The sequence below is a fragment of the Jaculus jaculus genome, chromosome 1 (assembly GCF_020740685.1).
Source record: "Jaculus jaculus isolate mJacJac1 chromosome 1, mJacJac1.mat.Y.cur, whole genome shotgun sequence".
In the NCBI taxonomy this organism is placed as follows: domain Eukaryota; kingdom Metazoa; phylum Chordata; class Mammalia; order Rodentia; family Dipodidae; genus Jaculus; species Jaculus jaculus.
Genome location: NC_059102.1, coordinates 125,576,845 through 125,590,269, shown reverse-complemented (window position 1 = coordinate 125,590,269; position 13,425 = coordinate 125,576,845). Strand labels below are relative to the sequence as shown.

The following is a 13,425-nucleotide window of genomic DNA, read 5'->3' as shown; positions in this document are numbered from 1 at the left end:
GTGAGGAACAGAAAAGTACTTATAACAGTTTACTGAGGATAGGACATTATTAAATCTATAAAAAGCTCTTTTATTTGCCCACAGTTGTGGCACAGTCTCCACCTCATTGCTTGTTTATTAAAAGCAAACTCAAGCTGGCCTGTGAGCTTGTACACTGACCTTTCCTATTCCCTCCTCCCTGCTTCGTCATTGTTCATCCGAAATCCCAGGTGCACACACCCTAAGATCCTTGGCACCACCCAGTCCTCCTAATGCAAGTCTCTTGCTGATGATAAACACCCCACTTCTTTCAAGTCCTCTTTTTCCATGAGTCAAGTGTCCTTCCTGTTTAGCCCTTCAGGGCTCTATTCTTTTCTAGTATATTTATCAAGTCCTTGATACCATGTGATGCACTTTTCATTCTATTTAATGTGTGTCTTGGCCTGTTACATTTCACACTTCTTGGAGATAGGGATGTTTGATCACTAATAATTCTCATGATGTGCTTGGAACTGGAATAAACATAAACATGTCCTCTAGAGTGAGAGTGAGACTCTACCTTGAAACAAACAAAATAAATAAACAAAAAAATTCCTGTAGACGCCCCACCAGAGTACAGGGAATCTCAGTGGCTTGCCATGCTGGACCATGTATGCTTTTTCCTCTTAGGTATATTCCTTGGACTCTGCCGACTCTTTCCAAAGCTTCTATAGTCCACACAAGGCTCAGATGAAAAACCCCATGTTGGAGCGTCTGGCAGAGCAGATTGCAACCTTGTGCGCCACTTTGAAGGAGTACCCGGCTGTGCGTTATCGAGGGTAAGCCCACATGTGAGGCTGCCTTGAATGGCAGTTTGCTTGTCTCCCAACTGAGGAGCTATGCAGGACAGACTAGGTTATATTTCCAAAAGAGGGCGAGGGTTGGGGGAGCACTGGAGAGATGGCACTTACCTGAGAAGCATAAAAACTCAGGTTTGACTCCCCAGAACCCATGTAAACCAGATGCACAAGGTAGTGCATGTGTCTGGAGTTCATTTGCAACAGCTAGAGGCCCTGGCATGCATCCTCTCTCGTTTTTCTCTACCTTTTTCTAATAAATAAATAAAAATATTTTTTAAAGGAGGGTTTGAAGTATCTCTCACTTAAGATTATTATTCTAGTGTTGGGTGTAGTGGCATATGCCTTTAATTCCAGCACTCAGAGGCAGAAGTTGGAGGATCTCTGTGAGTTCAAGGTCAGCTACTTGGAAAGACTCCTCCTACTTCCACATAGGTTGTGTAGAAAAACAGGAGGAAGAAAGTCATTTATGTACTTGGTGCTGAGCTGGATGTTTTATTTATTTATTTAGAGTGAGAGTTTCACTGTAGCCCAGACTGGCTCAAACTTGCAGTGATTCTCCTAGTGTTAGGATTAAAGGCATGAGCCACCATGCCTGACTACTTTCTTAACTATTCATTTATAATATTTAAATATTTTGCCAGGTGTGGTGGTGCACTCCTTTAATCCCAGTACTCGGGAGACAGAGGTAGGAGGATGGCAGTGAGTTCAAGGCCATCCTGAGAGTATGTAGTGAATTCCAGGTCAGCGTGAGCTACAGTGAGACCCTACCTTAAAAACGTATGTATGTATGTATGTATGTATGTATGTATGTGTGTATATATATATATATATATATATATATATATATGAAATAGGTAATATATATTATATATAATATATATATATAATATATGTATATTATATATATATATATATATATATATAATTTTTTAATACATCCTGTTTTGGAGGAAGGGGTTTGAGATAGGGCCACATGTAGCTCTGATTGTCCTCACATTCACTATGTAATGGAGGATGAACTTCAACTCCTGATCCTCCTGTTTCTATCTCTTGAGTGTTGAGATTACAGACATGTACCACCATGCCCAGAATATGTGAATATACTTATGTAAAAATCCTAGTACAGACAATGCTCCTGTCTCTCCTGGCCTTCCTGCACTGCCTTGTGTCCTTCCAGGACACTTGGGCACATCATTTGGGTGTTCAGTCTATTCACCTTTTCTTTTTGGTTTTTTTTTTAAGGTAGGGTCTCACTCTGGCCCAGGCTTACCTGGAATTAGCTATGTAGTCTCAGGGTGGCCTCGAACTCAAGGCCATCCTCCTACCTCTGCCTCCTGAGAGCTGGCATTAAAGGTGTGTGCCACCACACCCGGCTTTACTCACCTTTTTTTTGGTCATTGTTTTTGTGCATCTGGCTAATGTGGGTCCTGGGGAATCAAGCCTCAAACCAGGGTCCTTAGGTTTCAGAGGCAAGCACTTAACCACAAAGCCATCTCTCTAGCTCTGTTTTTTGTTTTTTGAGGTAAGGTCTTGCTCTAACCCAGAGTGACCTGGAATTCCTACATAGTGGCAATTCTTCTACCTCAGCCTCCTGAGTATTGGAATTAAAGATATGCGCCACACTCAGCCAGTCTACTCATCTTCTTCCATTCTCCCTTTGTCAGGGAGTACAAGGACAATGCTTTACTGGCTCAGCTAATCCAGGACAAACTTGATGCCTATAAAGCTGATGACCCAACCATGGGTGAGGTAAGACTGGGCTTGGGCCATGAGGTTATCTTACCAAGTGAATAGTGTTTCTATAGCAGACTTGGGGACAACACACTTCTGTAGCTTACTGGGCTGTTTTTTTCTGTACATGGGCCTGTTGTGAAATACCCAAAGCCCTTGGGGCTAGGCGATCTAGAAATGTTCAACATAGCTACAGTGACCAGCCTGTTTTTGTTTGAGACTTTCCCATCTTTAGCCCTGAATGTCTCTCTAGGGAGATCCCCAGGAGTAAAGTAGCAAAGATGGAATATTGATAACTCTAAGCCTAATTCAGGTTTCACTAGCTTTTTCATGTGCCCTCAGTATGAAGTACAGGTATTGACATCTTGCATAGGCTTTGTCAGTGCTTTTGTCAAGCAGCAGACACACTGGTCAATGCTATTGGGGAAGGATTGCTCCTCAGAGCTCTTTTCCTGATGTTCTGTTTGCAAGAGGGGCTCTGTCAGTTGTAGAAGTTCAAGGTGATTAGGTGGCCTGTGATGAATCTTCCTGCTTCTTTCCAGGGTCCTGACAAGGCACGCTCCCAGCTTCTGATCCTGGACCGAGGCTTTGATCCCAGCTCCCCTGTGCTTCATGAATTGACTTTCCAGGCCATGAGTTACGATCTGTTGCCTATTGAAAATGATGTTTATAAGTAAGTATAGTATGGCAGAGCCCAGAATGACCACAGCTGTGCAAATGAGTTAAGGAAAAGGATGTTTTTTCCTAGGAAAAGCAGGTGCATTGATACAGTCTCTCAAACCTGTGAGCTCTTCTGTGGTTTCCCAAGTCCATGTGGCATTTTTAGGCAGAAACTCTTGCTCCTGATGGGGAGAACAGGACATTTCTAGGTGTTCCATTCTCAGCTCTCATCATGTCAGCTTACAGCTGTTCAGATATATCAACAGGTTGATGTGTGCATCTCGTTCAGAATTGAAACTCCATATTTATAGATCATACACTGTGACATAATATTTCAACAGGAATCTCTTAACTGAACTTGTGTGTAGTAGAACTGTTTTGTCATCATTAAAAAAAACAAAAACACTTTAGTTGGCCAGGTATGGTGTTGCCCATCTTTAGTTCTAGCACTCAGGAGGTTAAAACAAGAGGATTTTGAGTTTTGAGTCTAATCTGGATAATATAGAGAGAATCTGTTTAAAAATAAACAAGAAAATGAAGAGCCACTTCAGCATAAAGCTCTAGAGACATGCAGGACTTGCTCTCTACCTCCTTACGCCCTATAGTCCCTGTGGTCCTTGCCTCCTTGGTCCCTGTGGCTCTTGTCTGCTCTGGACATTCATGATTTCACTTGTGGCGGAATGCCAAAGGCCTGTTGCAGAAGCTACTAGAAGCCATTTAGATACTACATACATTTGGGGGTTGAAATTCCAGCCTTTCCCCAGGGTGGGACTCTCAGGGACTTAGTCTTTCCCCTCTATGTAACTCTAAACCCACATATAGTTGGAACATTAGGCCCTGGACTAGGTGGCTGGGGGAGAGCTCTTACCTGGGGGAGAGCTGACCCTTGGAAGTTACAGCAGATTCTAAGGTGCTGACTGAGCAGAGTACTTAGTCTCCCCCATCCAGGGAATTGTAGCTATGTTTGTGCTGACATAGCTGACTTGATCAGCACCTCAGGTTGTCCTGGTATAAATCACTCCTATGATCACCTGGCCACCAAGAACTATGGTGTTGTCCTTAGAAACCAAAGCGGGCAGCTAAGCATGGTAGGGCATGCCTAAAGTCCTAGCATTTGAGGGTAAAAGCAGGAGAAGTTTAAGGCCAGCCTGGGTTACATAAGATCCTGTCTCAAAAAAAAAAAGAAGAAGAAGGATGGGCTGGAGAGATGGCTTAGCGGTTAGGTGCTTGCCTGTGAAGCCTAAGGACCCTGGTTCGAGGCTCGGTTCCCCAGGTCCCACGTTAGCCAGATGCACAAGGGGGCGCACGCGTCTGGAGTTCGTTTGCAGTGGCTGGAAGCCCTGGCGCACCCATTCTCTCTCTCTCTCCTCTATCTGTCTTTCTCTCTCTGTCTGTCGCTCTCAAATAAATAAATAAAAAATTTAAAAAAAAAAAAAAAGAAGAAGAAGAAGAAGAAGGAGCGGGGAGTGGTGGCACTCACCTTTAATCCCAGTGCTTGGGCGGCAGAGGTAGGAGGATCACTGTGAGTTCGAGGCCACCCTGAGACTACTTAGAGATTTCCAGGTCAGCCTGGGCTAGGATGAAACCCTACCTTGAAAAACAAAAAAAAAAAAGGAGGGGGTGGGAATAAAAGAAACCAAAGGGTGCTTCTCAGAGAATGCTGTAGAGAAATGGCCTCACCATTTCCTAGGTACGAGACGAGCGGCATCGGGGAGGCGCGGGTGAAGGAGGTGCTCCTGGACGAGGATGACGACCTGTGGATCACTCTGCGCCACAAGCACATCGCAGAGGTGTCCCAGTAAGAGCTTTGGTTCCCCCGTCTTCAGGGTGGGAACCCCTACTCCCAGGGCCAAGGATGGGTGTGGGACACATAAACTGAGCAACCTGGGCGGGGGGGGGGGGGGTGAGTGTTTCTTTGGCAGACTCACCCACATGCTAATCAAAAATGATTGATCCTTCTATTCTCTGTGCTTACACTTCTCCACATCACCAAGTTAGAAAATCCACTGTGAGTAGGGTTGAGAATTCCTGGAAAGCATTGGTAATTTAGCTTTCAGAAACATGCTTCATAAATGCCAAGTATTTAAAGCCAGTTCATTCTACTGAGAGCTCCAGGTACCATAGCAGACATTGTGACTGTCTCATTTAGAGCCGCCTGGCAGCTTTCTGCTGGCTTCTTGCAGTTGACTAAGAGCTGATATCTTTGTGACCTGTATCTTGCTCTGAAAGTGCTTCATAGTATTTCTTACAGTTAAATACTGTTATATAGCCGGGCATGGTGGCACGTGCCTTTAATCCCAGCATTTGGGAGGCAGAGGTAGTAGGATTGCCATGAGTTCAAGGCCACCCTGAGAATGCATAGTGAATTCCAGGTCAGCCTGGGCTGGAACAAGACCCTACCATGAAAAATCAAAAAAATAAAAACAAAATAAATACTGTTATAAACCCTGGGCATGGTATCACATGGCTTTAATCCCAGCACTCAAGATGCGGAGGTAGGAGGATTGCTGTGAGATCAAGGCCAGCCTGGAACGAAAGAATGAATTCCAGGTTAGGCTTGGCTAGAGTGAGACCCTACCTGGAAAAAAACTAACCAACTAGCTAAATACTATTACAAGACCATTAAACAGATAACAGTTCTACTTTATAGAGAGATACATTCTGCCACATTGAGTTGGTGATATCCTCAGGAAATTGACAAGGAAGGGTGGGAAAGTACTATACCTTATGTGGTTCTGTTTGAAGACATGATTTCCATACCTTTTTGATTCTCCTTTTTGATCTCTGCTTCTTCAGAAATTTCCTACCAGTGAGCACCACCACAACATGTGTCAAACCTTTTGATCACTCAGCCTTAAAAAATATTGACCCACATCTCCAGTCATAAACTTTATTTATTAATTAGTCATAAGTCATGTGTATTTGTGTTTTTCAAGTACAGCATATATATGTTCAAATATGCATTTGTAAAGAGGAGAAGAAAAGCACAAATGGATAATTCCTGTACCTTTCTGTTTTTGGTTTTTTGAGGTAGGGTTTCACTCTAGCCCAGACTGACCAGGAATTTACTACGTAGTCTTAAAGTGACCTTGAACTCACAGCAGTACTCCTACCTCTGCCTCCCACGTGCTGGGATTAAAGGCGTGCGCCACCACGCCCAGCTACCTTCTTCTTTTTGCACCTTGAGTCATTTTATACACCCTATTCTGGACACCAGTGGGCTAGACTATCCATGAGAAAAATTGTGTGTCCTTCTGTTAATCACTGTACCTACAGGTTGTTGTATCTAGTTATTGTCCAGCCTACTGCCTTCTTACAGTGTACTTAATAAACTATGACTCTTAAGTAAATAAGTAAGTAGAAAATCACTTGGTTTGTTTGTTTGTTTTTATTTTTCGAGGTAGGGTCTCAATCTGGCCCAGGCTGACCTGGAATTCACTGTGTAGTCTCAGATTATCCTTGAACTCACAGTGATCCTCCTACCTCTGCCTCCCAAGTGCTAGGATTTAAGGCATGTGCCATCATGCCTGGCTTTTTTGGATTTTTTTTTTGGTATAAAATCACTTCAAGTATATACTTCAGTGACAGAAAAGTTGTCACCTAGTCAGATCTAAGAAAGGCAGCCCCTGACTTCCCCAGCTTCCCCAGAGTGTTTGGCAGTGTGAAGTTTATCTGCCACCTTCTGTTTTTCAGGGAAGTCACTCGATCTCTGAAGGACTTTTCTTCTAGCAAAAGAATGAATACTGGAGAGAAGGTAAGCCATGCCACTATTTAGACACCCTGAAGGGTTACTCCCTCCTTTCTCTGTGTGCCTAGGGAACTAAAGCCATATTTCTTTCTTCACTGAACATCAGTTTGCCTTGTTTTCACATTTAAGATGCATGTCTGAAGCTGGGTGTGGTGGCACACACCTTTAATCCCAGCACTCGGGAGGCAGAGGTAGGAGGACCACCAGGAGCTTGAGGCCACCCTGAGATTACATAGCAAATTCCAGGTCAGCCTGTGCTAGAGTGAGACCCTACCTTGAAAAACCAAAAAAAAAAAAAAAAAAAAAAGATGCATGTCTAGGGGCTGAGGCATATATATAGGTCTGGTAGAACCTAGTATACACAGGCCCTTAAGTGATCCTCAGCACAGCAAACCAACAACAGACAAACCATGGAGAGCTGCTGGAAGGTCAAGACTGCTTTGGAATTATGGTTACTTTTTCTTCTTTTTGTGTATGTGTAAATAGGGTGTGTGTGTTGGGGGGTATGCATGTGTATGTGCCCATGCAGCACTCCATACATTCACCTGCCATGGCCGGAGGGGAACATTGGTGTTCCTTTTCCATTGTTCTTCTACCCATTCTTTTTTTTTTTTTTCTTTAATTTTTATTAACATTTTCCATGATTATAAAATATATCCTATGGTAATTCCCTCCCTCCCCACCCCCCTTCTACCCATTCTTATTTGAGCTAGAGTCTCTTTTAATTTAATTTAATTTATGTATTTGAGAGAAAGAGGCAGAGAGAGAGACAGAGAATGAGAATGAGTACACCAGGGCTACCAGTCACTGCAAACAAACTGCAGATGCATGCGCCACCTTTTGCATCTGGCTTACATGGGTCCTGTGAAATCGAGCCTAAGTCCTTAGGCTTTGCAGGCAAGCACCTTAACAGCTAAGCCATCTCTGAGCTTGAGCCTCAGGGATTTTTGGGTCTCTGTTGCGCTGTAGAACTGGGGTAACAGACACACGTGGCCACATGCAGCTGTTTACTTGGATCTTAGGAATTAAATTTTGAACAATTCTTCAGGCCTTTTGAGCCTTCATGCTTGCACTTTTTTTTTTTTTTTTTTTTTGAGGTAGGGTCTCACTTTAGCCCAGGCTGACGTGGATTTCACTATGTAGTCTCAGAGTGGCCTCAAACTCATGGTGATCCTCCTATCTCTTCCTCCTGAATGCTGGGGTTAAAGGTGAGCATCTCCATGCCCAGGATCAGGAAGTACTCTTACTTATTTTTAATTTAAAATTATTGACAACTTCTGTAATTATAGACAATAAACCATGATACTCCCCTCCCTCCTCACTTTTCCCTGCACAACTCCACTCTCCATCGTATTCCCTCCCTTTCTCAGTCTATTTTATTTTGACATCATTATCTTTTCCTCCTATTTTACTGGTCTTATGTGGGTAATGCCAGGCAGTATGAGGTCATGGATATCCAGGAGATTTGTGTCTGGAAGAGTGCATTGTAAGGAGTCCTATCCTTTCTTGTTTCTTACATTCTTCCCGTCACCTCTTCCGCAATGGGCCCTGAGCCTTGGAAGGTGTGATAGAGGTGTTTCAGTACGGAACAATCCTCTATATTCTTAGCACTATGGTACCTTCTGAGTCATCCCAGAGGTCACCACCATCTGAAAAGAGAAGCTTCTTTAACCAAAAGTGAGAGTAGCATTAATATATGGGTATAGGAAGTACTCTTAACCAAGATAAGACTGAACCATCTCTCCAGCCTTCATGCTTGATTTTAAGCCAGAAGAATCACTTTTTGTGTGGATTTAGAAGTCATAACCTGACTTATTGAGGCTGCCCTTTGATTCTGTCGCTTCTTACTCTATTAGAAGTGACATGACTATCTTAAAGGATGTAGACTTACAAAAGTGCAATTACTGTTGATGTTTCTGCTGGGCATGGTGGTGCACACTTTTAATCCCAGCACTTGGGAGGCAGAGGTAGGAGGATCACTGTGAGTTCAAGGTCTACTTAGGACTACAAAGTGAGTTCCAGGTCACCTGGGCTAGAGCAAAACCCTATGTCAAAAAACAAAACAAGGGCTGGAGAGATGGCTTAGCGGTTAAGTGCTTGCCTGTGAAGCCTAAGGACCCCGGTTCGAGGCTCGGTTCCCCAGGTCCCATGTTAGCCAGATGCACAAGGGGGCGCACGCGTCTGGAGTTCGTTTGCCGAGGCTGGAAGCCCTGGCGTGCCCATTCTCTCTCTCTCCCTCTATCTGTCTTTCTCTCTGTGTCTGTCACTCTCAAATAAATAAATAAATAATTTAAAAAAAAAAGCAGTGTAGAGAAGAAAACTATTTTTCTCTTTACAACTTTACACTCTACAACTTTTTTGTTTGTTTTTTGTTTTCTGAGGTAGGGTTTCACTCTAGCCCAGGCTGACCTAGAGTTCACTATGTAGTTTCAGGGTGACCTCAAATTCACAGTGATCCTCCTACCTCTGCCTTCCAAGTGCTGGGATTAAAAGTGTGCACCACTTGGCACATGCCTTTATTCCAAGCACTGGGGAAGCAGAGGTAGGAGGATCGCCATAAGTTCTAGGCCAGCCTGAGACTACATAGTGAACTCCAGGTCAGCCTGGGCTAGAGTGAAACCCTACCTTGAAAAATAAAAAATAAAAATAAAAAGCCCTCCTTGATGCCCCCGTGGGAAGTAGCTTTCTTCAGAGCACCTCTCTTGCTTTCCCTCTTCACGCACTCACCCATCACTGTTACTGCTGGCAACTCTCTGAGCCCCTGTGAGTGGACTTGCCCATAGTCTGTCTCTATCTAGACCCTACTCTGGGAGAGACATCTTTACTGCCAGGTCTCTAGAACCTTGCCCTCTTGAGGTTCACAGTGGGTCAGTATCAATATTTGTTAATAAAGTTGGAGAAGGTTGACAGACTCTGGGAGGAGAGGAGAATTGGGATAAGGTAGGAGACCCCTCTGAGGATCCAGGAAGAAGTAAACGTCCCCCATAAGGGCTAGAGAAATGGCTTAGTAGTTAAGGTGCTTGCCTGTGAAGCCAAAGGACCTAGGTTCGATTCCCCAGGACCCACATAGGCCAGATGCACAGGGGCACATGTGTCTGGAGTTTGTTTACAGTGCTACATGCCCTGGTATGCCCATTCTCTCTCTCTGCCTCTCCTCTCTCTGTCTCTCTCTGTTTGCAAATAAATAAATAATTTTTTTTTAAAAAAGGGTGCAGCACTATGGGCTAGAGAGATGGCTTAGCAGTTAAGAACTTGCCTATGAAGCCTAAGGACCCTGGTTCAAGGCTCGATTCCTCAGGACCCATGTTAGCCATATGCACAAGGGGGTGCACACGTCTGGAGTTGGTTTGCAGTGGCTGGAGGCCCTGGCATGCCCATTCTCTCTATCTGCCTCTTTCTCTCTCTGTGTCTGTCGCTTTCAAATAAAAAATAAAAACAACAAGTGTGCACCACTGTGCCCAGCTGTACAGCTTTTTTTTTTTAGGCACACCTTTTTTTTTTTCATTTTGTTTTTAAACCAGTAAAACAAACTGGGTCCTCGAAGCTGCAGTGATCTAAGCAGTAGCAAGTTTGTCCTTTTTTTAAAAAAAATATATGCTTAAATTATCACACTGCTGGCACACTTCATTTGCATGAAATTCTGTACCATACGTACTTATTAATTGTAGTAGTTATTTATCTCCCCATCCCAGGGGAAAAAAAAAAAAAAGCCTACTCTGGAAGAAAATTTCATTGAAATCTAATCAAACTTCGTTAAGTGAATTGTGACAAGATTATAAATGATATGAAAAATAACATTTTAACATTTGGCCATCAACTTAAGAAAATTGTTTGCTATGTACAACTTTTAAAAAGTTATTATTTATTTATTTATTTGAGAGCGAGGAAGACAGAAAAAGGCAGGCAGAGAGTATGGGTGCACTAGGGCCTTTGACTACTGCAAATTAACTCTGGACACATGTGCCACTTTGTGTCTGGCTTTATGTGGGTACTAGGCAATGAAGCCTGGGTTGTCAGGCTTTGCAGCCATCTCTGCAGCCCACAACTTTCTAGTCCAGTAACCATAGAATCAAACTTAAATGCTAGGCTTCAGGGTTTCATTCCCAACCTAGATGATCTTCATGGCATTTGGATCAATACTTTTTTGAGCCAGAGGCCTGTGGTCTTGTGTTTAACAAGTTCTTACTGAGTCATGGAGTATGTACCTGTGAGGTCCAGTGTACTGCTGTGTTTTTCTGTGCCCTCCAACTTCACAAAGCCTCACTAAATCAGGGCCATTGGAGCGAAACAATGTGCTTTCCTTTCCCTCACAGACCACCATGCGGGACCTATCCCAGATGCTGAAGAAAATGCCTCAGTACCAGAAAGAGCTCAGCAAGGTGTGGTAACCCAAAATAATGTATTTGACCTAGAGCAGTTACAAGATTTCTCAGGGCTCTGCTATTCTTGTTGATTCACAGAAATCCAAAGTTCAGCTATCTTTGGTTTTTATTAATATAAAAGGACAAAAGCTGAGATAAGCTTGTTATTTCCTACCACTTTCTTTTTAGCCCTCTTTCTCTCCTTTATTTTCCATCCTCCCCTGCTATTGGAAGGAGGCCTTGGTTCCTCACCATGTGGCCCTTTGCTGGTGTTTGGCTGTCCTCATGGCACACCCATTGGCCTCCCTCACAGTGATCTGAGAGAGGGCCAGGAGGATGTCAGCCTCTATATCCTGATCAAACACTAATTATCATTTCTCTGCCAGGGCCAAGCTTTAAACCCAGTCCACACCCAAGGAAATGGGAATTGGGGGAAGTGTGTCAAAGAATGTGTGAACACATTATAAAACTAGCATGCCACCCCACCCTCCTAAAGGATTTCTCCCTCCTTTCTTGGAGAATGTAGCTTGACCCTTTCTCCGGTTACATTGCCTTTTACCTTGTGATGTCTCAGCCCCTTGTGAGGCTAGACATGGTGGTCTTTAGCTCGGAAGCACTCAGTGGCTGTTGTGTGCATCAGTGCTGAGTTCCTTGGTCACCAACTTTCCCATGCTCTTCCTAGTATTCAACCCACCTGCACCTTGCTGAGGACTGTATGAAGCATTACCAAGGCACCGTAGATAAACTCTGCCGAGTGGAACAGGTAAGACTGCTTTCCTTCCCTTTCTGAATGACAGGTCTGATGCTGTGCTCATTCACTGGCTGAATTTTAACCTCTGACCTTGAACATCCTGCAGCACCATAGGAACTAGAGACGGGGAGCCTATGATTCTGCATTGTCTCAGCTTTGGAGCCAAGGGCAGCTCCACTCTGGAGGGTAGGGACTAGGTGGATCTAGAGTGCTGTGCCATTTGGATTCTGCATGCTTGACTCTTTCCAAAGGCCCTATTTTCCTTGGGATGGCAGCAGAGAGTCTGAGGGTATTGTGAGCCTTACAGTAATAGGGTCAACTGACTTTTATGTAGGGATGTTTGTCTCCTGGTGTGGCCAGACCAGCTGTGGAGCCCTCGGTGCCGATGGAAGAGGACGGGTGCTATAAGAGGTTGGGAGTGTTCCCAGTGCCTTGATGATCATAGGCCTGGAGGCCGGGTTTGGTCTGTTGCTGGTGGTGTCAGTGTGCTCAGCTTTGCTGTCCTGGCCTCAACTCTGTGCACTGACAGCTGCACTGACATTTCTGGGTGCTGTATAGTGGACTTAAGTTTGGCCCTAATTTCCTAAATTGTGGCAGTGTTACTAAACTGTGTGGAAACGTTGTTACTATTTTGGATTTTGTGTGTGTGTGTGGTTTTAAAAGATCAAACGCAGAGTGTCATGCAGGCCAAGAAGTCCCTCTACTATTGAGCAACACTGCCAGCACCTCCCCCCATCAGCTTCTAAGGAAAGAGAACATTAAAAGATTCTGAGGCACCGGGCACGGTGTGCACGCAGTAAATCCAGCTACTCAGGAGGCTGCAACAGGAACACAAGTTCAAAGCCTACATGGACAGCTAAGTAAGATTGTCTCAAAAAAAGTGAAAAGATGCTGGGTGTGGTAATGCACACCTTTAATCCCAGCATTTGGGAGGCAGAGATTGACATGAGTTCGAGGCCACCTGAAACTACATAATGAATTCCAGTCTGGGCTAGAGTAAGACCCTACCTTGAAAAACCAAAAAAAAAAAAAAGTAAAAAGAGGCCTGGAATGTAGCACAATGACAGAGCACTTGCCTAGCAAACCTCTGAGTTTGATAGTCAGTCCCATTTGCCCCCAACAAGATTCTGAAGCTTCGGCCAAAAATCTTTTTACCAAAAAATACCAACTCACACTCTCAGTATAGAGCTGAGATTTGAATCCTTGGTTTGCTGTGACAAGCTCAGCACACTGTTGAATGCCATGTCTCCAAATGTTAACTCATTACAAGGAAAGCAACCCTCCTTCTCCTCAAATGTACTGTTTCTCAGGTAATAATGGCAAACCTGTCCTCTCTCAAAGAACTTGACCACCCAA

The 13,425-nt window shown here is 44.0% G+C and overlaps 1 protein-coding gene across 2 annotated transcripts in view; it reads left to right on the top strand.

Moving 5' to 3' along the window:
* The window catches only part of Stxbp1 (syntaxin binding protein 1), an 83,593-nt gene that overhangs the window by 50,566 nt on the left and 19,602 nt on the right, over positions 1-13,425 (top strand). For both annotated transcript variants that reach the window (XM_012951986.2, XM_012951987.2), the window contains exons 7-13: positions 649-797; positions 2,483-2,567; positions 3,092-3,222; positions 4,900-5,007; positions 6,903-6,963; positions 11,271-11,336; positions 12,001-12,081. In XM_012951986.2, the coding sequence (XP_012807440.2) occupies positions 649-797; positions 2,483-2,567; positions 3,092-3,222; positions 4,900-5,007; positions 6,903-6,963; positions 11,271-11,336; positions 12,001-12,081 (681 nt within the window). The remainder of the gene's footprint in view (positions 1-648; positions 798-2,482; positions 2,568-3,091; positions 3,223-4,899; positions 5,008-6,902; positions 6,964-11,270; positions 11,337-12,000; positions 12,082-13,425) is intronic.